Below are 25,699 nucleotides of genomic sequence, written 5' to 3' on the forward strand. Positions count from 1 at the left end.
GTTTCTACTTTATTTTGATAACGTCCGTGGATGGAGCAGCATCCACGCGTGTATGGAAATTAGGGTATTCATTTGAATTTTAAAGGTACAGGTGATTTGAGTAAACAAAAGGTACAGGTGATTTGTGTAGTGTCTCGGTTCAGTGTGTGGATGAATACAGGATGGTATTAACTGGGGAATTGGGATACTACACGTGCATTATGGGATTTGGAGTTTGTCTACAGGACTGTGTTCAAAACCAGATGATCTGATTGGGTCTGGTTTGAGAATTGCTGCGAGGAAACACTCTTAAAAACAATATTAGCAATGCAATAAGATTCTTGCCTTTTTTCATATCTGAGAAAGACCGTAAAGTAATACAGCATATTTACGAAGGGTTGGAAAGTCCCCAAGAAGTTTCTGCATTTCATACCGCCATTGCAGTTACTCGTAAACTAATGGTCATGTTCAAAGGGGGATGCCGTATCTTCAAATCTAAGCAATGAAATAATCATGTCTAGAGTATGCATGGCTACATCAAAGAGTTATACCATAAATAAAGATGGTTCATGTTTTGGAAGATCAAAAGGAATAGGAACTGTGAGAATAAGAACTCCACACAGTCAGTTATAGTAATGGGATTGAGAGATGGTAGTTATTAGGAGAATGTAAGGTCATGGTCTTTCCTAAAAACACTACTTGAAGTCGGCTTGTTGTCTCCGCCTTCAATGTATTCACACCCCTTGACTTTTATGTTGTGTTACAGCCTATATTTAAAATGGATTTCATTTTTGTCGCTGGTTTTCACACAATAACCCATAATGTCAAATTGTAATTGTTTTATTTTTTTTAACAGATTAATTCAAAATGAAAAGCTGTAATGTCTTGAGTCAATAAGTATTCAGCCCCTTTGTCATGACAAGTCCAAATAAATTCAGGAGTAAAAATGTGCTTAAGTTAACAAGTCTCATAATGAGTTGTGCGGACTCTGTGTGCAATAATACATCATGGACTCATCTCTGTACCCCAAACACACAAATCTGTAAGGTCCCTCAGTCGAACAGTGAATTTCAAACAGATTCAACCACAAATACCATGGAGGTTTTCCAATGCCTTGCAAAGAAGGGCACCTATTGCTAGATGGTTAAAAACAGAAGCAGTCATGTATATACCTTTGGTAAAGTTATTAATTATACTCAGTTGCCAGAGAGGAAGGAAACAGCTCAGGGATTTCATCATGAGGCCATTGGTTACTTTATTTAATTAAATGTTTTATTTAACCTTTGTTTAACTATATAACTTTAAAACAGTTAGAGTTGAATGGCTGTGATAGTAGAACACTGAGGCTGGATCAACATTGTACTAAATTAAATGACAGAGTGAAAAGAAGGAAGCATGTACAGAGTAAAAATATTCCAAAACGTCCATCCTGTTTGTAAAAAGGCACTAAAGTAAAACTGCAATAAATGTGGCAAAGAAATGAACTTCATGTCCTGAATACAAAGCGTTATGTTTGGGGCAAATCCAACACAACACATCACTGAGTCCCACTCCTCATATTTTCAAGCATGGTGGTGGCAGCATCATCTTATGAGTATGCTTGTCATCCGCAAAGACTATTTTTGGGGTATAAAAATAAACTGAAAAGAGCGAAGCACAGTCAAAATCCTAGAGGAAAAGCTGGTTGTCTGCTTTCCAGCAGTCACTGGGAGACAAATTCATCTTTAGCAGGACAATAACCTAAAACACAAGGCCAAATATACACTGAGTGTACAAAACATGAATGCCAACTGCACTTTCCGTGACATAGACTGACCAGCTGAATCCAGGTGAAAGCTATGATCTTATTGATATCACTTGTTAAAATCCACTTCCATCAGTGTAGATGAAGGGGTTAAAGAAGGATTTTTAAGCCTTGAGACAATTGAGACATGGATTGTGTATATGAATGGGGTGAATGGGCAAGACAAAATATTTAAGTGCCTTTGAATGGGGTATGGTAGTAGGTGACAGGTGCACCAGTTTGTGTTAAGCACTGCAACGCTGATTGGTTTTTCACGCTCAACTGTTTCCAGTGTGTATCGAGAATCGTCCCTCACCCATAGGACATCCAGCCAACTTGACACAACTGTGGAAAGCATTGGATCGCTTTCGACACCTTGTAGAGTCCATGCCCCGATGAATTGAGGCTGTTCTGAGGCCAAAAGGAGGGGAGGAGGGGCCTGCACAACTCAATATTAGGAAGGTGTCCTTAATGTTTTGTACACTCAGTGTACACTGGTGTTGTTTACCAAGAATGTTCCTGAGTGGCCAAGTTAGTTTTGACTTAAATCGGCTTGAAAATCTATGTCAAGACTTGAAAATGGCTGTCTAGCAATGATCAAATTGACAGAGTTTGAATAAGAATAATGTGCAAATATTGTACAATCCAAGTGTGCAAAACCATTACATTCTGACCAAACCAAGGACGTGCGTGCGTCATCACGTGCACGTTGATTTTGTTTACCCACACCAGAAGCGATCAGGACACGCAGGTTGAAATATCAAAACAAAATCTGAACCAACTATATTAATTTGGGGACAGGTCAAAAAGCATTAAACTTTTATGGCAATTTAGCTAGCTAGCTTGCTGTTGCTAGTTAATTTGGCCTGGGATATAAACATCGGGTTGTTATTTTACCTGAAATGCTCAAGGTCCACTACTCTGACAATTAATACAGATAAAACGGTCAACCAAATTCGTTTTTCATCATCACTCCTCCTTCCTTGAGGATTCCTTGAGGCTTCTTTTTCTTCTATGGACTTTATATAGCGGTTGGCAACCAACTTTACGGTGCATTACTACAACCGACTGGAGTGTGAACCTCAGTTAATCTTTCAATCACCCACGTGGGTATATGCACCTAAAAACCAATCAGGAGATGAGAGAAGCCGGACTTGCAGCGCGTTGAGCATCACAAATAGAACCAATTTATATTTTAGCGCCTGGCCATGCAGACACTCGCGAGCAGTGTGGGTGCAATGATTGAATAACATGTATGTGTACATTTATTTTGCGACACGAGCGGTGCGGTCAGCATGTTAGAGACTTATCCAGAAAGACTCACAGCTGTAGTCTCTGCCACAGGTGATTCCGTATAGACTCCGTGTGAATACTTACGTTAATTAGAGACTGTATATCTGTATTTCATTCTCAACAAATGTGCAAACATTTCTAAAAACCTGTTGACACTTTATCATTATGGGGTATTGTGTGTCGATGGGTGAGGAAAAAAAAAAAATTGTATACATTTTGAATTCAGGTTGTAACCCAAAATGTGGATTAAGTGAATGTAATGAATACTTCGTCAAGTTGTTGGCGGATGTGGAATGAGACCCGTAGCTCCAATGTCATTATCAATGCAAGACGTCATGACGTGAGGTTCTGTAGTAGCAAGGATGCTAGGGGTGAGTCATGTAATACACACACTGAAGAGGGCTTTGACCAAATATTCTCTGTCAAGACCCCCCCCCCCCCCCGCTGCAAGAAAAATGGGAAAAGGAATATATTGGAGTCTGTCTTTGTGTGTGAACCTACCTACTCTTTAGGTGATATGAGTCATCCCACACATTTTCAATTTCTTCCTACCAACATTCCCAGACCTCAACTGTGTTTCTCATCTTAGATTCATATATTCTTAACCCTTTTGTTGTCTTAAGTCTTAAGGGTAAAAAATGACCCGTCACTATGTTTAACAGCAGAGAGAACCTCCTAAATGATTTTTTTCTACTTGAAATTTGATTACTTTTCCTAGAGTGACCCCAAGAATTAGAAAAAATGCAACATCGCCTTTGTTCATATTTCCATGAAAGCTATACACCACCAGGGTACAAAGATTGCCTTAGGGTCAATTTTGACCCGGCAGTTATAAAATCATTTACACACCACAAAAACCACAAAGACACACACACACACACTCTCACACACTCTCACACTCTCTCTCTCTCACACACACACACACACACACACACACACACACACACACACACACACACAATGAAAAATTGAGATTGTGTGCTACTGATTGAACTCAGACAAATCTAAAATGGTCTTGTGCATGTGCAGCATCTCCCCTCCACGACCCAACACATGACTCAAGTTCACAGACAAAATAAACAACATTTCTGACAAAATAAACATTTCTTGAAAGCATTGTTTACTAATGGGGAATGCAGTCAGAGGCTATAAAGGTGCTGCAGATGACAGTCCCCCCAGTTCTGTCTTTTCTGAAGCCATGAGTGCACGTTTCAGTGCCCAACAGGTCGTAGATCAGAGTTTTTTTTTTAGATGTCCAGGAGGAACAAGAGAACAATGATTTAGAAGAGGAGGATGTATCAGAAGAAGAAGATGGGGAAGAATACAACCCAGAGCACGATGCATCATCTTCAGATGAAGAAGAAATCCCCCAAGCTGAAAGCGAGATTTTTGTCAAAGAACAGCAAAATAACATGGTCCTTATCACCATATTACATCCAGGGCAGGATGGTAGTACAAAATGTCATAAGGATGACCCCAGGGCCCACAAGACATGCAGTTGCCCATGCCCAGGACATCGCCTCAACATGCTACATGTTCAACACACCAGCCATCGAAAAAAATCTACCTGGAGATGACAAATTTGGAGGGTTTCCGAAAACTGGACAAGGATGGATGAGATTGACCTGCGTGCTTACATAGGGCTGCTAATCTTAGCGGGTGTGTATAGGTCCCGAGGCGAGGCTACATGTGGTCTCTGGGATGCAGAGAGTGGAAGGGCAATTTTCCGTGCCACGATGCCACTGAAAGTCTTTCACACTTTCTCAAGAATGCTACGATTTGATAACCGTGAGTCAAGACCTGCTTAACGTGTGAGAGACAAACTGCCGGCCATGCAGGTGATTTTCACTGTTAAATCAATGATATTACAGCAATATATAAAATTATGTGATTGTTTTCTGTGACACTGATACTAATTACTGATAGTAATCTCTTTTGTCAAAAAGGTCACTGTCCTTTCCGGCAGTATATGTCCAGCAAGCCAGCAAAGTATGTCATCAAGATATGGGTGGCCTATGATGCACAATCCAGCTATGCTTGGAAGATGCAAGTCTACACAAGGAAGCCGACCAGTGGAGGCCCGGAGAAGAACCAGGGGATGCGGGTTGGGCTTGATGTGACAGATGGACTGAGGGGGCACAATGTCATGTGTGACAATTTCTTCACCTCTTATGAACTTAGCCAGCAGCTCTTGAAGAGGAAGATAACCATGGTTGGCACAGTTAGAAAGAACAAGTCTGAGCTCCCCCTTGCACTTCTCGCAACAAGGGGGAGAGAGGTCTTCTCATCAAAGTTTGCCTTCACCACTACTCTAGTTTCTTACCTCCCAAAGAGGAACAAGAATGTGGTCCTCCTGAGCACACTGCACAAAACGGTTGAGGTCAGTGATTGTGAGGACAGGAAGCCAGCCATCATCCTGGACTATAACCACAACAAAGGAGGTGTGGACAACCTGGACAAGGTGATTGGATCTTACAGCTGCAGGAGGATGACTGCCCACAGGCCCCTGGTCATCTTCCATAACATCATTGATGTGTCCTCATACAATGCTTTTGTGATATGGAACAAGATCAACCCTACCTGGATGCCTGATAAGCAGAACAAGAGGAGGGTGTTCCTGGAGCAGCTGGGAAAGGCACTTGTAACCCCACACATTCAAAGAAGGGAGCGCCTCCCCCACACAGCAGCCTTTGCAGCACTTGTGAAAGCTGTTCAGGGGGCTGAATCTTGTCCTGATCCACCTGAGGCTGCAGCTGGAGCAGGCAAAAGGAGGAGATGCCAATTCTGCCCCCCAAAGGAGGACTGTAAAACAAATACTATGTGCTGCACATGTGAGAAATACATCTGCAAAGTCCATGCACACACACTTGCATACTGTCCGACATGTGCTAATTAGAGTTGATTTGATTTATGTTCTTCACGTTTTTTGTATCTATTATCTTATGCTTATTTATTGTTGTTTATACACCTTGTGGGTGAGGGCAATGGTAAAAAAAATGGAAGAAGACTAGTATTTTGTAGTTAAACTCTTCATTGTACAGTATATAACAATATATCACTATGTTGCCAAAAAAGTTCAAGACTGTTATTGTTTCCCTTCAATAAACTGCATTCAAAACTACTTACTTAGGCTATACAAGTACTATCTCCTGCTAAAGAATTCATGTTACACCTATGCAGTACATTTAGCGATAATAGTAATAAACCTCTACTTTAGTAAATAAAACAATTGACAGGTGTGTTGTAATAACAACGAGTGGTGTCCACTGAATGCAGTCTTCCTGCATTGTGAAGAGGGAAAACCCAGATATTCCCAAAGTTTGTGATGAATGACAGGTTGTTTCTTCATGCAAAATAGGTTTAAAATTAAATTAAGCTGCTTTATTTTAGGGGTTTAGTGAAGGCGGGTCATTTTTACCTGGAGGACGAGGAGTATACAGAGCGTTAAGACTAAACCAGTGTTAATATCAAATGAACTATTACGTGTTATACTCATGACTCATCGCTTCCAAAACATGTTTGTCCTCGTGGTGCTATATTGCCTCATGCTACACCCTTCATCCATCTTCCTCCACTACCATGAGTCATACTGTGTGTTGTGACCCCGTCGAGTTTAAGCAGATTGTATTCCCGGGGGCCCTAACCTTTGGATATCTTCTCCTCACCCCATATCTTGTGTTGCACCAACCGTGACATCTGAGGGTCTGGGCCACTTGAGGTTAGCTGGGTTACTCATGGGGTGCACTATGTACGCCTACTCTCATCATTTTACATTTGAGTCATTTAGCAAATGCTCTAATCCAGAGCGATTTACAGGAACAATTAGGGTTAAGTGCCTTGCTCAGGGAACATCGATAGATTTTTAACCTAGTCGGCTCAGGGATTCGAATCAGCAACCTTTCGGTTACTGGCCCAACGCTCTTAGCCGCTAGGCTACCTGCCGCCCGGTCATCTGTAGCCTTAGTCATTTCAGCATGAGTCACAGGGAAAGAAGCAAGTGTCAAGGCGGCTAGCCTGTAACACAAGCCCTGTTCTTGTGGTTCAGGTTAGTAGTATGTGTGCCAATTTGGCACTGCCAAATAGGTTTGTCGACACTGGCCAGTGTGAGAATTCAACGCTGGTCAATCTTGGCTAGTGAGGGGTAAAGTATTTTTATATTAAGCACTTCAGAGACCTTGATTTAGCTACAGATTTATACAAATTCAAGAGAATGGTCATATTTATGCCAAGACACTTCTTTTCTGAGCAGAGTCAATAAGTGTAGAAAATCGAAAAATCAGCAAGAGGGAATGTTTGGAGCGTTTGGTTATATTTGTCTCATCAATCATCGTGACCTGTAAACCAACTGAGAGACCCTTACACTTCGAAATGTGGTTTCAGTCATCTGCCCTGAGAAAGCACCCATTCTTTTAAACACACACCACTATACAGTACTAGGAATTGCATATGTTTATCACAGACTCTGAGCATTGAGCTTACAGTTTCTTGGATTTCTGCCAAAGTGCTAGAGGGATAAAGCTGCTGTACTCAACTCCTATGGTGTGTATTAGTATGATATACAAGTCAAAATACAATAACCCACAAGCAGGGCCGGCCCTAGCCTTTTGGGGGCCCTATGCGAGATTTGGTTGGAGGATCCCCCACCTTGCAGCAAAACATTTAGGTGGCCTCCGTCTTGATGGTGGAGAGAGTAATATATATTTTTAGGTATGTTTTCTGCAATTCTACTTATTTTGCTGTAGGGCAGATATAAACACATTTTGTTTTAAAGCTAATTTCCTGCAATTCTACCCATTCTACCATAGGGTTGAACAATTCTACCCATTCTACCATAGGGTTGAACAATTCTACCCATTCTACCATAGGGTTGAACAATTCTACCCATTCTACCATAGGGTTGAACAATTCTACCCATTCTACCATAGGGTTGAACAATTCTACCCATTCTACCATAGGGTTGAACAATTCTACCCATTCTACCATAGGGTTGAACAATTCTACCCATTCTACCATAGGGTTGAACAATTCTACCCATTCTACCATAGGGTTGAACAATTCTACCCATTCTACCATAGGGTTGAACAATTCTACCCATTCTACCATAGGGTTGAACAATTCTACCCATTCTACCATAGGAGTGAACAATTCTACCCATTCTACCATAGGGTTGAACAATTCTACCCATTCTACCATAGGGTTGAACAATTCTACCCATTCTACCATAGGGTTGAACAATTCTACCCATTCTACCATAGGGTTGAACAATTCTACCCATTCTACCATAGGGTTGAACAATTCTACCCATTCTACCATAGGAGTGAACAATTCTACCCATTCTACCATAGGGTTGAACAATTCTACCCATTCTACCATAGGGTTGAACAATTCTACCCATTCTACCATAGGGTTGAACAATTCTACCCATTCTACCATAGGGTTGAACAATTCTACCCATTCTACCATAGGGTTGAACAATTCTACCCATTCTACCATAGGGTTGAACAATTCTACCCATTCTACCATAGGAGTGAACAATTCTACCCATTCTACCATAGGAGTGAACAATTCTACCATAGGGTTGGGTATTACTATTCTTACTCTCAATATTAAGTTGAGACCCCGACTGAGTTCCTTAAAAAAAAATGTTGTGGGCCATAAGCAACCGCTTATGTCCACAAGATCTGCAGCAGTCTGGGTTCTTGTCCATAAATGGTGAGGGAGGAGAGAGAGAGTCCATTTTATGATTTGGTGCCTACTTCTTTGTGGACACTGTTCCTACAGAATGAATGGGGACTTATTTCAGATATACAATATAGGAGAGTGGGAATTGTGAGCAGCCAAAACCCACTATGGAAAAAGCCACTAAACTGTTGCAATGTCTGAGTAGGATTATGTTTGTCAGGGAGGAAAAAGTCCCAAGCTGCTCATATTTGGAGAAGTGCTCTCCCCTCCGTTCCAAAATCAAACCACAATGATCCAGATTCAATCAACCTAGAACCTTTCAATGTCTCCACAATTCCCCCACAACTCATATCCCCACGGGTAATACAACTCTATTCATTCAGGGCCCGGAGAATAGCTTCTAAATACATTACAAGTTAGTCGTTTGATTGAGCAGTCACTTTCGTGCGTCTGCTTAGTTCCTACGTAACTAATCCTGTGGAACTATAGAAAGGGGATCAGGTTTGTCGCCCAGAGTGCTTCATCAAAAGACAGGCACACAGCTCTTCTGCTCTCCTCTCCAACCAGTCCTAATATTTATATATTTCTTAATTCCGTTATTTTACTTTTAGATTTGCGTGTATTGTTAGATATTACTGCACTGTTGGACCTAGGAACACAAGCATTTCGCTACACCCCCAATAACATCTGCTAAATACGTGTGTGTGTGACCAATAAAATGTTACTTGATGTTTCACTAATGCTAACTGAACATCCACTTCTGTAAACATTTGAGTTGACGTAAGCCACAGTAAGGGGCTTATTGTATCTCCTTTACGTTATGATTGTCTTGATGGCTTGTCGTGATGCTCCATGGAGCTTAGAATACACCGCGGGGCTAGAGCGGTTTAAAATGGGGGTCCCCTTCAGCGCGGTGCATTAAATCCCCCACCCACATGCCTTCCCTTGTATGTACTGTTTACATTGGTTTCCCATCTATCTGCTTCTCTATGTTAATCTCCACTCAGCCTGGGTTGAGGATGGAAAAAGACAAATGGATAAAAAATATAGAACTGCCAACTGTGGAATGAAGAAGTCTCTGGATTTGTGTGATACATGTATTCAGTGATGCCATAATAGATGATTTATCAAGTTTGCGGTTTGTGAGTGAGCCAAAACATGGACGCTAGCTCGCTCTATGCGTCCACGCGTGCGTGTCTGTGTAGGTTGGTGTATTGTGCCCTGAGAGATCTGTTTAACCTTGCCGATGCTTTCCATGTACGTGTGGGCACATCTTCATAATATGCGCTTTTGCTAAGGTCGCTTTGATCCATGCCACTGTCAAGGCTAATGCAGTTTTAATACGAATTTTAAAGATTAGACTTCAGTCCACAGAAAGATATCATGCCTTTGTATGGCGGACTCAATATGTCTTGCACTCCGAAAGGGACTAAGTGAAGGGCGTCAAAAGGCACACCCAATGAACACATAAACATAGTACACATGGCTCTCTACAACATCCTTGAATCTCGTTTTAAAAACAGTCTGGCACTGGACAAGGACATGTCGCTGTAGTGTGGGGATAAGAGAGAGAGAGAGATAAGACATGCAGTTTTTAAGGAATTTTATGACAGGCTGGGAGACAGGCTGGAGGAAAAAGAGATGGATGCTGTGGCGTGCAGCTGGGACAGACAATGAATGAAGTGTACTGTAGGCAGGAGGACCATCACTAAAGCATAATGGGTCCCCGCTGAGGGCCCAGGATGTTGACCCATTCCTCACTCTCTCGCTCTCTTTTCCTGTCTCCTCTACCTCTCCTCTTTCTCTCGCTGTCTCTTGCTCTTGTTTTTAACTTCCTCTCTTTCTCTCACTGTCCACACTCATTTCAGACCTGTTCAGACCAGGTCCGATGAGACTCCTAGCTCCTGTCTCCTCGGTCTCCACTTTCAGTCTCTAAAGAGTAGGGTACATCATTTTTTTTCTTGTTGCCACTGGTGGCAAACTAATAACAGATACTTTGTCAGCCTGACTGTAGCACTGTGATGCTTGTCCCCCTGCTAGCACACTCAAACAGACATGAAGGGGACACACCAGGGAATCGTTTTCTCAGAATAAGTAAAAGTTAAATGGAAGTGTTTGTTTCTTTTTGACATGTTTATTCCTCAAAGATACTGAACTGTGGAAGAACTCAGTCCCTGTTGGTGGACATCTTTGGAGCCATTGCACCCTATTCTGGCTGTTTTTGGAAATGTTTCTACAATATTCTTGTACAAATTGCTTATGTAGCAATTCAGTGCAGGTAATGCTACGGGTCACTATTATCTGAAATCCATAAATATTGTTCTGTCACAAGCAGTTTATTGGACTTGTCTGTGTATCTTTTTGACCAGATTTCAATCAGTATATCAGTCTATTGACAGCTGAAGGAGGATATTGATACAGACTCTTTCCCGTGTTTTAGTTCTCAAATGCTGACTAATGTGTCATCTGAGGTGGACTGCACAGCCACAGCCCCAGTATTGGACAGACACCATAGTGCTGTCTGTGTTCGGATGAGGGGGATGGTGTGATGACTGAACTCGTTCATTGTCACTTTGGTGGCAGTGGTGAGACCAAGCAGCGATTATAGCGTTTACGGTTTGTGCTTACATGGTGCTCTGTGCTTTGTGCCACATCCACTGTCATCAGCTGTGCTGTCTGAGCCCTAATCTGGCCACTGTAACAAATGGTGAGGGAGCAGACAGCGAAGGGTAGGGAGGGACGGCTTGGCTGGAGGCTGCTGTAGGGGCGGTTTATGGCCAAATTGAAAAATGAGGAGCAAAGGCTCTCGCCCCCAACAAGCTCTGAGATGGCGTTGAATACTAACGTCGACAGAGATCGATATTTGACTGAAACAGGCTGTTAATGTCAACATCTTCTTTTTTTTATACTTCATTTAATATGATCACCTTTTGTCTTTCTGCCCATGTTCTGAGAGTACGTATGCTAGTGATGCTAGTTTGTCGAAGTGAAATAGTCTTTATTCAAATGTCATGGCGATGACAAGTCGAACAGGAGGGTGAATATGCTGCAGTGAAACAGTTATTTATTTATTTCATGTTTTGCTGGAATTCCTACTGCAGATGCTGAATGTTTTTCTAAATTATGTTATCCTTTGTCCTTGTTGCTTTTTCTGCAGTAATCTAGGATCTGCTGCAGTAATCAAGGATCTGCCAAGTTTGCAGCATACACATGACATTATAACTTGGAATCCAAATCAAAGTTTTGAACACAATTTTTGTTCACCCAGAAAAAACAATTCCCTCAGAAAAAACAATTCCCTCAAATGTATTTCTATTTAACTCTTACACTTACTAAACACAACGCGAGTGATGTCATTCTTAACCTTCCTTAGAAGGGAAGCACTCCAACGCACATTTCTCGCGGGTGAAGTTTCCCCTAGGTACTGATCTAGGATCAGCTTCCCCTTCCCCAATTCTAACCTAATGAGACACTGGCCCAAGATCAGCCTCTGAGGGAAATATGTGATCGTATGATTAATTTCCATATTTGAATCATTCAACGTCCTGAGAATCTGTTGGCTCAATCTGCTAGTTCAAAGGGGCTGCGCCTGAGCCAAGAGTCTGGTGAAACCCTGATTATCCTCCTAATTGGTCATTGTGAAGTCATAGTGCCACGTGGTACGGCATTCGGCCCCTTCCATCGATTCCCTCCCTCTCTGCCATTGATTTGCACTTAATGTGTTTAATTATATTTTTCATCTGGAGTATTATAGGGCCTAACTGTATGTGCCTTCAGGAAGTCAGTTCTCAGTTGACATGATACTGAGGTATTTGTCCCAAATTGCACCCTATTCCATACATGGTTCACTACTTTTGATCAAAGCTCTATTGGCCCTGGTCAAAAGTAGTTCACTAAATATGGCCTTGGTGAAAAGTAGTGTAATAAATTGGTAATAGGATGCCATTTGGGATGCAGCGTGATAGAGAGGTTAAATTGTAGGCTGTGCGCTGAATGATATGTGCCACAATGCCTTGTGGGAATTGGAATATGGGTCAAGACAGACGTAAAGACTGGGATTAAGTGTGCAATCTACATCATGGGGTATTATATTGTTTAATCCACCCCAGAGGAAATGTTTTACAAACCATGATTAAAGTTGCTGAATATGACAGGGCCTTGAGTGAACTGTTTGTTTGTCAACATGTTTTAATCAAAAAGATGCTGTTCTATGGAGGATGGTATTGGCTTTGTAAAATAGCCCTCCTACAAAGAGAGCTCTCATTGAATATTCAGAAAGGTATATTTAAATCTATTTAATCATGATAAACAGGAGAGATTACATGATTGCTGTTTCTTGACAAATGTATTTAAGATAATGTACTGTGTGTGTGTATATGCATGTTTTGAAGAGCTGCCTGTCCAATTTACCTTGCCTTTCTAACTCCATCTGACATCCAATCGCTTCCACCTTCCCACCCCATCACCCTCGACAATTATTCCTTGATAGTAAACCAAGAGAGGATAGAGAAACCTGCCCGGTGATGAGGAAGGCCACTATAATTGTTTTCCCTTTTCATCGGCCTGACCCTTATTTATTTGAGTGGCGTTTACAGCCTTTGGAATTAACTCTTCAAATGAACAAACAGTTCTCCAGACATGTGTCTGGCAGAGGCTCTTTGCCCCCTCGCCCCGTAATCTGGGGTGAGTGAGTGACGGCGAGGGGTCATGACCCCATAAAGCCGGGATGGGTGTTGGAGCTCCGGACCATATCTCATTAAAGGGGCGAGGTTTTAAACGAGACGGGCCTTCACTCTCTCCCCTCACTGGAGCGATTGATTTGTCCAGGGCCAATCAATGTTAATTAAGGTGTAAGGGAACCCTTTAATTGTGCTGTATGAATCATTGTGTCAGCTAGCGCCTTGACCTTCTCTGACTTACACTGTGATGAACAGCTCCTCATGAGAAGAAAATACATTCCAGATATTGCCAGATGATCATAGTAGATATCAGAGAAGATTTCGTTATAGGGGTTTTTAGATTTATGCATAGCGTGGCAAGGGATGACCAAGAGTATAGGTTCACATGCATAGGTCAATACAGTACATTGTGAATGGCTCTCGTGAGAAGTACTGTAAATGCATTTGAGATATTGCCAGATTAACCTAATAGATAGAATAATAGTTTCGGTAGTAAATATATTTTAGATAATCCAGGTAACGCTAGTAGATATGCCAAATTACAGAGGAGAAACTTCTTGATGCAATTAAAGCATTTAAGTCCGGGAACTCCAAACCTGGTAGATTATCAGATGCTCAACAAAAAGGTCTGCTTTCATTATTACTGAAACAGGACCCAAGTGGTAAAGATCCAGTCCATCTAAAAAAAATTGGAGGCCCCTTACACTTTAGTGTTGTGATGCAAAAATTCTAGTAAAATCCATCGCACATAGAATTAAAAAGGTATTGTTGGATATTTTTTCATGCTAATTAGACAGTTTTTTTTTTACATGGATGAATCTCTTATAAAGTGGGTTAAAGTTAAAAATAGTAATCCTATGTGTAAAATAGTCAATAATGGCTACTTCTCTGAAAGTATAAAACTGTCACAAGGAGTTAAACAAGGTTGTCCACTATCAGCATATCTATTTATTATGGCCATCGAAAAGTTAGCTAATAAAATCAGATCCAACAATAATATCAAGGGGTTAGAAATCAAGGGCTTGAAAATAAAGGTGTCATTGTATGTTGATGATTCATGCTTTCTTTTACATCCACAATTTGGATCCCTCCACAGCCTCATAGCCTCATAGAGGATCTAGATAATTGTTCTAACCTCTCTGGATTACAACCAAATGAATCACTAAAAAATAAAACTTTTATATTACCATGTAGTTTACCAATAAAACGGTCTGGTGGTGATGTGGACATACTTGGTATACATATCCCGAAAGAAAGAAATAATCGTACTACAAAACATTTTAATAGGAAGTTCGCAAAAATAGATAAGATCTTGCTACCATGGAAAGGAAAATACTTGCTTATTTGTGAAAAAATCACCCTGATTAACCCTTTAGTCATTTCCCAGTTGAACTATTTATTTATGGTCTACATAGCGACCTGTTTTTTTAAATTATATGTGCAAAATATATTCAATTTTATTTGGAACGGCAAGCCAGGCAAAATTAAATGGGCCTATTTATGTAATGAAAATAAATTTGGAGGGCAGAAATTAAATATTTGCCCTTTATTCAGATTACAACATCTCAAATCAAAATCAAATCAAATTTATTTATATAGCCCTTCTTACATCAGCTGATATATCAAAGTGCTGTACTGAAACCCAGCCTAAAACCCCAAACAGCAAGCAATGCAGGTGTAGAAGCACGGTGGCTAGGAAAAAGTCCCTAGAAAGGCTAAAACCTAGGAAGAAACCTAGAGAGGAACCAGGCTATGAGGGGGGCCAGTCCTCTTCTGGCTGTGCCGGGTGGACATTATAACAGAACATGCCCAAGATGTTCAAATGTTCATAAATGACCAACATGGTCCAATAATAGTAATCACAGTGAACAGGTCAGGGTTCCATAGCCGCAGGCAGAACAGTTGAAGCTGGAGCAGCAGCACCACCACTTTTGGCTATTTTAAAATGAAATAATCCAAAATATCGCTATTTTAAAACAAGCCACAGAAAGTTGGTTGCAATTTCAGTTTAATCCCCCAGAAAAGACAAAACAAATAATACAACAAATATTGTGGTTAAACTCAAATATACTAATTGAATATATATATATATATAATAAAAAGTATACACTTTGTAAATAATATGGTAAATAGGACTGGTGGAAAAATATATGGAAATGTCTCCTCTACTCAAAATTACAACCAACTTATAGCAGCAGTACTGCAAAAATGCCAGAGGGAAGGGGGAAAAGTAGGGAACTTGTCTGTTAACCAAAATTGGTTAAAGAAAATTGTGATAAATAAAAAAGTATACCAATTCTTGCAACTAATAGAATGGGAACTCCTTCAAGACTGTCGGAAAAACATTCCAGGTGAAGCTGGTTGAGAGAATGCAAAGAGTGTGCAAAGCTGTCATCAAGGCAAATGGTGGCTACTTTGAAGAATCTCAAATATAAAATACATTTTGATTTGTTTAACACTTGTTTGGTTAATACATGATTCCATGTGTTTTTTTGTAGTTTTGATGTCTTCACTATTATTCTACAATGTAGAAAACAGTAAAAATAAAGAAAAACCCTTGAATGAGTAGGTGTGTCCAAACCTTTGGTACTGTATGTATACAAAAAATATATATGGGGGATTGGAAATGACACGGACAATTTCATTGACGGAAGCCACAATCTATCTGCACTATTAAAGCTGATCTGCCCCCTAAAAAAATATAGTAAGAAGAAAGAAAAAAAAGTAGAGGTGCCAATTTGGTTGTATGATTTAATGGATTTTTGCATAAAGCTGAGGTTCACCTGCATGGGGCATGTGACCACTAAGTCCTCTAGCGGTGACATTGACCTTTGCCTCCTGTTGGTCTACTGATGTGCACAGATGATTTATTCATATCAATCGATACACTCGTTTAAGCATGTGATAGTTAATGTCGTGCAGTAAGTGTGGTGGGATCGAGCTTTGATTGATGACTGCCTAAAGTAAAATGGCAGACTTAAGACACTGCCAGCCAAGTAATTGTGTTAATAATGAAAGCCGAGGTGAAAGCTCTTTCGCTTCTGAGCCGATTTTGCACTCGGCCGACTGTGTCCTCTCCCAATCCGTCATGCCCTGAATATGAGTCTGCACGCGGTCTAAATTCATATCACGGCAGAGAAAATGACTGCATACCAAATGGCACCCTATTCCCTATATAATGCACTACTTTTGACCAGGTCTCAAAGGGCTCTGGTCAAAAGCAGTGCACTATAAAGGGAATAAGGTGTGACGTAGGACATAGACATTGTTTTAGCCCGAGTCCAACCTTCTTCTTCTCGCCAAATGGATGATTTTACCGTTGATGGCTTGGCAGTCAATGTCCACTGAACCCGCAATGCATCAATTTCTCTGTCTGAGCAGCAAAATGAAATGGGAATTAATTCTAGTTCATTAACCACGCTAAATATTTATCATAGCAACATCAGCATATAATTGTGGTACCTCTGGATATTGACTGTAACGGTTCTATTGTCAGTATATCTGAATTCACAAACACGCCCCTGTAAAGGTCCAACACATGGTTAAAACTCTCATTTTGATGTCCTGGATAGTCGGTCCTTGCGTCCATAGCTGTCTATAAAGTGTTACATTTCTCTATCGCCATCCCTTAGCTGGTGACAAAAAACAGTTGCAGGATGACCGCTTTGTTGTTGTTTGAATCCCAGATTGCCCCTTTTAACCTGACCGTTAAGCTGACCTTTTTCTTCCTTTTCAGATGTAATAATCGGACCCAGTGTGCTGTAGTGGCTGGACTAGATGTATTTCCTGACCCTTGCCCCGGAACCTATAAGTACCTTGAGGTCCAGTACGAATGTGTACCCTACAGTACGTATCTCTTCATTCTCTTGTGTTCTTCTAAGCAGTTCATGGATACTTCCTAAATTGCACTCTATTTCCTATATAGTGCACTACCTACTGTATGTGACTCTGGTCAGTAGTGCACTTTAAAGAGAATAGGGTGCCATTTGGTATGAAGCCCATGACATAGTGCATGATACATTTTTTATTGTAATGCTCTTCTTCGTCATGCTTAATTCCATGTAACAGCAATGCCACTTCACTCTGTCATATACAAAAATGTATGATTGTGTCCTTAACATGTCTTTATGTTGAAGTTAATGTGGTCCCTTTTAAGTAAGCTGCTACAGTATAAAGGAAAGTACAGTAGCAACTCGGGCACTGGAAAATGTAATTATCTGATTCTGGTACCTCTCAATGTATCCAAACGTGAAAAATGAACGTTCAAATGAAGTTACGCATGACAATATGGTTACCTTTAATAAATATCTGTTAGTTGATTTCTGATGTTGACGGTATTGATTGCTTTGGGGATTTGATGTTAAAGTGAGACATTGGATTCAAGGTAGATTCAGATTTAATGTAGTATTAGTCTTCAATTTATTACCAAAGGGCTATCATCCATAATTAAATCAATATTTACATTTTGACGTTGATATCATTCATATTCCACAAATTCTTGACAGTGTTTTCAGAAAACTGACAAGACTGACTGATTTCTGTCAGTAGAGGTAATTTTAATTATAAAACCACAAAGATAGCCCTAGTTGATGATGAAACAAAACCAGATGCTCTGCAATTGGTCAGTCAATTTGCTCACACACCTCAACGAGAAAATTGCATCATCAACGGATACTTTCCTGAGTATTCACCCTCCGTTCTAAGCATTCACGGCTCTGTCAGAGCTATTACCAACTGTCAAGTTAGCGCATTAGCATCAAAGGCAGTTTAGCTTTATTCAAAATGCACTTGTTTTCGCTTAGATTCTAGCCTGTCAATTTTTCACACACACTTCCTTTAAGAGATGAGAGACCTAGGCCTGAACCTTCAAAACCTAAAAAACAGCACGCCTTTCAGCCACGGTGGCATCATAGCATGACCTAAGAACCCCAAAGGTACCTGAATTGGAAATGGAAATTGTCTTGAGGTGTGAATGGAATACTCAGCGTGCAGACGGGAGTAAACAGACGAACATGAAGAGAGGATGAGGTCACAGGAAGTGCACAGACATTATCGTGTGACGTCCCACATTGTTTTTCGCTGAACCTCGAAAAGAGAAAGTCGCTTACTGTGAAAGCCTGTGGAACCGAAGGTGTCTAACCAGATGGGATTTATAAACTACTGTAATTTGGAATGAACTTGATGTGTCGTTTAAAGTCAATTATATTTGCTTCCATCCCGCTTGTTGCCTTTGAAGAATGGATTGCTGCTTGCTTGGCACCATCTGAGTTTCAAATGAAACGAATGTCACATATCAGATGTTAGAATTTCATTTTGAGGTGCTTTAATCTATATTTTCTATATTAGCAAATAGTTCTCATCTTATTAAGAATATGCACCATATTTGACATATTTAGCTTAGTTCATTGAGCTAAATAACCATGCCTGCTTGTTTCCACTGCTGTCTTATTGACAACTCATATTAAGCACATAGTCTTTTTTTATTTATCCCTCTGTCTCTCTTTCTACCCCGCATCACTCTCTTTCACCCTCTCTCTCTGCCTATATCTCTATCCCTCAATCTCTCTCTCTCTCTCTTCCTGTGCAGGACGTTTTCATCAGTATTCCGGTGCTGAAAGCAGGCACTGTCAGTATAAGTTACAGCTCCTCTCTCCGTCTTCCATCAGCAGAGGAGAAGGGCTCCATCAGACCCACACCTGTAATAATAGGGAGTGATACGCTGCAGAGAGCTTCACGCTGACGCTATATGATATTGATTTTATTAATTGGTGATTCGATTCGCGCCATGAATTGTAATGGAAATGCGATGGCGGATATTCTGGGGGCTAGCCACACCAGTGTTTTCCTATGATGTGGGGCAATGCAGACCGAGCTCTTACTCAGCCTGTCATTTGGAACAATCACTGGCTTCTTTTTTCTATTTGGTCCAATACAACAAGAACGCGCAGCATTGAGGCAACCATGCTGCCCCTGAGCCTATGTGTGTCATTGCAATAGATCCATCCTTGTGGGTAAATTAGTACATTTTGATATTTCCAAATATACATAAGCCATCCTTGCATTCGCGTCAGCATGGACTGGTGTTTGTTGAATGTACTTGTAGTGTTTAGACGTGCTCTGCCATGCACTCTGAGGATTACCACGGCTACCCTTTGGAATGAGGGATGCACCCGTCATCCCGTTGTGAGGATGACATAAGCGGGACAGGGATCAGATGGCCGATATGTCAACATCTCTCTCCGGTCCGCCTTCTAACCTTGACTCTCTTCCTTCATCCCTGAAATAATCACTGATATAACGTCAATGGATTGTTCAGTAAAAGCTTGTCACTGCATTGCTTTGACCAATCACATCATGTCAAATCAGTGGTTACCTCAAAGGAAGGGAGGAATGAAGGATGCATTTTAAGAGGATTCAAACAGGGCCCTGTAATCCTCCAAGTCTCATCTCCAAATGGATTCAGAAAGATGCCTGTCTTGTCCGTCCCCTCAACCTGTCTCTGTATACACTCCTTTTAACGGCCAGGTTCCGACTTCCGAGGTCATCTTTCTTTAGAGGTTAACACTATTTCACGGTACCCTTTGCCCCCACTCTTTCACAGCTTTAATGAATCACCCATTACTCATAACAGAGAGCTCCCGAGACCCCTGCAGGGTCATGAAAGAAAACACATCCCCGGGTGAAATGGCCTATGTCCCTTGTGGAATGTTTCGCCAACCACCACCAATGTTTCGTCCTGGCATCGCCTCTCCCAACTCCCAACCTCTACCTCCCTTTCCTCTCTCTTTCCCTATTATGACTAATTGCATCTCTAATTGTGTGCTGTTACCATGGCGAACGTACTGACCTTGATTTTGGAAAATAAATCCCGACACGAGAACAGTGTAATTATAGCACTCACTTTAAGGAAGTCTTTTGTTCTGCTCCAATATGCAAAATGGATACCTCTGTGAGAGCGAGCCAGAGAGAGAGAGAGAGAGAATATCCATAGCTAAACAATCTCTAGAGCTTCCCTGTTGTTCCACAGTAATAAAGACAATGTAAAAACCCCACAATGCCAGCCCCAAAAACAGCTTGTGTGTGCTAGCTCAGCCAAGATGTGTAATTCAAGGCCTGATTCGTCTCAAATAAGGTGATCCGCAGCTATATGTCTAAGGCCTAGCACCCCCGGTCAGGCTGAAATGACATTTTTGCTTCTACTTAGCAGTTTTTTGTTTCATGGTATTTGGTCCCACAATATTAGTATAAAAAAAACAAAAAAGCAAGACTCCCCACATACATTTCTCATTTGCATATTTTAATACAATATTTCAGAAAAAGTGATATTTGCATCTACATTCAACTGGCAAAAGTTGATTGTGATGTGATTAAAGGAAAAATAATTACCCTATTAAGGTGTGGTGCCTGGCCTTAATTTGCTTATAATTCATTTCGCATGGACAAGCAATCAGTCGTTAATAAGCAGCAACAGGTTCGGCGGCCTAATCGAATCAAGCGTCAGATTATTTTGGCACAACGCTCAGCACCTGCCGCAGTCGTCGCCCATCGGTCGGCATTGACCAAAGCTGGAAGGCAAATGAAAACTGTGAAATCAATGCGGCCACGGTGTGTGGGTGTCTTACAATTCCGCCCCTGCTTAATGTTGTCATTACGGGCACCGCTATGCCACAGTCACACCTTTAGTAAACAGCACCTGTGTGACTGTTTAGCTGACAAGACGCTTTGTCATACTCCATTGTGCTTCCTGAGGTTGATTCAAATTGGATTTGTTATAGTTATGAAAATGTATAATATATGAATGAAAAATGAGTGAGGATGTATGCTTTTATCTAGATGCTTAAGAGGAAAATACTTTGTCTGTGTCGGTGTGACCGTTTGTCATTCACACAGTAACTAATAGCATCAACATCTAGCCTACGATGCTGCTAGAATTGGATTGCTGTATTTATATGTATCACATCAAAGATGAACACGCCGATTGTTTGTGTATATATATATATATATGGTCACACCGACACAGATATATATATATATATATATATAACTGGCTCAGTCAGCCATTAGCCGTTAGTTGTATTTCTTTGCATTCACACACCAGGTACAAATTTGCCACTCACTCTTTCTCTCGTCGTACTTGATTGACCTAATGTGCTAGTCTATCCTACTCACTGACAGAGAGTCTCTACTCACCTGAATGACTAGGTCTATGTCTCCTCATGTGTGAAGGGAGATTGCAGTGCTATCACATCGTTTAGTGACAGCTGATCACCCTGTAACTGGGAAAGGCTTATGATGATGGCTTCTGATCTCACACAGTGTGTGCAAATGTGAGAGGGACGACAAATCCCTGACCTGTATCTCGAATATCACAGTCATTGGTTTTTACACTGATCTCGAAACTGATTGTATGTCCATGGTTTTAACTGGTAGGCCCCCACATCCACAGTCATAATGTGTTTTGTCATGATTGATTAAAGGCAACATTCACTCTTTTTCAACATCAAATTCATTATCTCCAGCGCTATGTAAAGACGCAGGGTCTCTAGGTTTTGTAGTCAAAAAGATAGATATGTTTTCCTGATGACATCATCTAGAGACACTGATGACATCTGGTGTGGGTCATGTGATTTTAACCAACTGTGAGCATGCAAAGGCAACTTACTACACTGAACAAAACTATAAACGTAACATGCAAAAATGTCAATGATTTTACTGAGCTACAGTTCATATAAGGATGATTGAAATAGATTGAAATAAATTCATTAGGCCCTGATCTATGGATTTCACATGACTGGGAATAAAGATATTCATCTGTTGGTCACAGATACCTTAAAAAAAAAAAAAGGTAGGGGCGTGAATCAGAAAACCAGTCAGTGTCTGGTGTGACCACCATTTGCCTCATGCAGCACGACACATCTCCTTCGCGTAGAGTTGATCAGGCTGTTGATTGTGGCCTGTTGAATGTTGTCCCACTCCTCTTCAATGGCTGTGCGAAGTTGCTGGATACTGGCGGGAACTGGAACATTTTCAACTTCCAGGAATTGTGTACAGATCCTTGCGACATGGGGCAGTGCATTATCATGCTGAAACATGAGGTGATTGCTGTGCCATTCATCCACCGCTAATGGACCTCAGGATCTCATCACGGTATCTCTGTGCATTCAAATTGCCATTGATAAAATGCAATTGTGTTGTCCATAGCTTATACCTGCCCATACCATAACCCCACCACCACCATGTGGCACTCTGTTCACAGCGTTGACATCAGCAAACTGCTCGCCCACATGATGCCATACACGTGGTCTGCGTTTGTGAGGCCGGTTGGACGTACTGCCAAATTCTGCCCAGTACAGTTGAAACTGCGATTCATCTGTGAAGTGCACACTTCTCCAGTTGGTCACTTCAGTGGGAAAATGACAGTTTGTGCAGAAATTATTTGGTTGGGCAGACTCACAGTTTCATAAGCTGTCCGGATGGCTGGTCTCAAATGTTCCCGCAGGCGAAGAAGCCAGATTTGGAGGTCCTGGGCTTGCATGGTTACATGTGGTCTGTGGTTGTGAGGCTGGTTGTATATACCTGCGGAATTCTCTAAAGCGACGGAGATGGCTTATGGTAGAGAAAGAAAATTCAATTTTCTGGAAACATTCCTGCAGTCAGAATGCCAATTGCACCCTCCCTCAAAACTTGACACATCTGTGGCATTATGTGCCAAAACTGCACATTTTAGAGTGGCATTTTATTGCCCCAGCACAAGGTGCACCTGTTTAATGATCATGCTGTTTAATCACCTTCTTTATGCCACGCCTGTCAAGTGGATGGATTATCTTGGCAAAGGAGAAATGCTCACTAACAGGGATGTAAACAAATTTGAGAAAAATACAATTTTTGTGCGTACGGGGCATTTCTGGGATCTTTAATTTCAGCTCATGGAACATGGGACCAACACTTTACATGTTGGGTTTTATATTTTGTTCAGTGTAAGAGGAATACATGCTAATACATTGGTCAATGGACCTACTTCTTACTTCAAGAAGGATACAGAGTGAAGCTAGATTATCATAGGCGATACATGAGAGGCAAGAGGGGAAACAACACATTTCTGGAAATAAATAGACATTAATGCTTGTATTTTCCTGCATTTTTCCAGTAGAGTGGGTCAGTAATTGCCCAGGAAGGGTGCGATTACCAATGTGGATGAATGGTGGCGTGAATGCTTTTTCCCCCGTAATAGCCATGTGGGCCTGGTGTAATCTATCAGGTCCTCGTTCTGGGTGTTCTCTTTTTGTCCTTCATGCGCACGCACACACAAACACTGGCACGCAAGCAGATGCAGGCATTAACACACACACACACACACACACACTTTTGAAAGGGGTGCTAAGTTCAGAGAAAAGAGAAACCAATGCACAAGGGCTGCTCGGTGCCATGGCTATCACTCTAATTGGAGATTGGCCTCTTTAGAGTCTCTCTTTGTGATATTGCCCTGCTAATCAAAGTTCCTACATTGTGACTCATGTAATGAAGCACCCTCTTTCTTCTGTGGTCTTTCACCAAACCCTCTTTACCACCAGACTAAAAGCATTCTCCTTATGTCATCTCTGCATGCTTTCTCTTGCTGCCCTTCTGTAATATCAAGGTCTCTGGAATCGAGGCATCTTTAGGATGTGCAATTAACTTACTTCTGCTCCAATTCCGGTTCATGTTCCTGAAAATGTATTTAATGTTTTTTTTTCTCTTGCTTGTGTTTTCCCCTGTATCGGTCTGTTGGCTGCCTCTCCCCGGTGGATGACTGATTGACCGTGCGCCAAGTCCTTGCACCTTTCTCACACACACACACACACACACACACACACACTGAACATATACACACACACACACACACATACTGAACATATACATACACACACACACACACACTGGCGGGTTCCTGCATCGTCAAGGTTATGAAAGAGCACAGCTACCGCTCCCAGGGAGGGAGAGTGACCGAGGGGAAAAGGAGAGAAAGAGGAGAGGAGTGACGGCAGGAGGGAGCGAGAAAAATGGAGGACAGAAGAGAAGAGAAGCGGGAGAATACGAGAGGGACAGGGGGCATGGAGAAAGAGGGAAGGAAATGGAGAAGACTGAGCAAGAGGTTAAGAGACAGTGATGAAGGATGGATGGATGGCTAGATGGAGAAAGAACAAAATAGGGCAAAATTGTACCCGTGACCTCCCACATGCTATTGAAAGCATCTAATTTCTGTCATTTATTAAGAAATGGAATAGTCATCGTGCCCTCCCTCCTAGGTTCAGAGCACAGGAAGACAGGAGGGGAGGAGAGGAAAGGGGGCGAAATATAACCAAAATGGCCTCCGCTCAACCATGAATCTCTATTAGCTCCTAATGATACCATTCAGCCACCTCACCGCCATTGGGAAGCGTTAATTATTGAAATGAACACCCATACAGCTGTCATTTATGTGGGCAGGGCTAGCGAGGCTTAGTGTCAGTCACTAAGGTCTTTTAGTATTTGCAGATAGCTGTATGCCTTGAATAAGGAAATTACATTCTTTAGACATTTGAGTAAGGTGATGTGAATTTTGAGGTCAAATAGGCTCCGATTCTGATGTTGTGTTCACTAATCAGATCAGCTCGGAAAAAGACCTGATCAGAAAAGATCTGTGATTGGTAAAAATATAAATGAGTGGAAAAAATATCAGAATTGGGCTGCCTGTATGGACGCAGCCATATGTGCATGTGTAAGGGTCGACGCTGGTAGAGACAAGAAGCAGGTACAGAGAGTGAACATTTAATGGCGACGGACATGGGACAGGACAGCGTCTGGACGTGAACACATAACATTAATGCAGACACAGGGAACAAACAGGGGAGCAGACAGACAGCCCTCGAGCACCAGAGAGGGAGAGCGGGAGCAGGCGTGACAACATGTATGTAAAATATGTAGCTATGGTGTGACACAACGCTTGATGTGTGACACAAGTACTTGAATTAAGATTGTTTGAATGTTGGGAGGTTTGAGAGGTAGATTATATGCATACGTGTAACATATGATGTTTGAAACGCCATGTCTTCACAAACTGAGGAGTTCAGGAGAAGTGTATTTAGGTTGTCCATATTGCTGAAAATCAGCTAAATGCCTAGATGTGAACATATATAAAAAGCAACATATTCTGTTTTAGGATATCAACGTACGTTTCCTCATATGGATGGATAGGATGTCCATGCAGCTTATTTGATTTGATAGGGCAGCTTAGCCAGTTAGATCCATTGGAGACCATTTGCCG

At 41.4% G+C, this 25,699-nt stretch overlaps 1 protein-coding gene across 14 annotated transcripts in view; it reads left to right on the top strand.

Annotated features, from left to right (window-relative positions):
* LOC115194263 (adhesion G protein-coupled receptor L3-like) overlaps positions 1 to 25,699 on the top strand; it is a 302,955-nt gene that overhangs the window by 146,477 nt on the left and 130,779 nt on the right. For all 14 annotated transcript variants that reach the window (XM_029753843.1, XM_029753842.1, XM_029753847.1 and 11 more), the window contains one exon: positions 17,153 to 17,262. In XM_029753843.1, the coding sequence (XP_029609703.1) occupies positions 17,153 to 17,262 (110 nt within the window). The remainder of the gene's footprint in view (positions 1 to 17,152; positions 17,263 to 25,699) is intronic.

The sequence above is a fragment of the Salmo trutta genome, chromosome 5, assembly GCF_901001165.1.
Source record: "Salmo trutta chromosome 5, fSalTru1.1, whole genome shotgun sequence".
Classification (NCBI taxonomy): Eukaryota; Metazoa; Chordata; class Actinopteri; order Salmoniformes; family Salmonidae; genus Salmo; species Salmo trutta.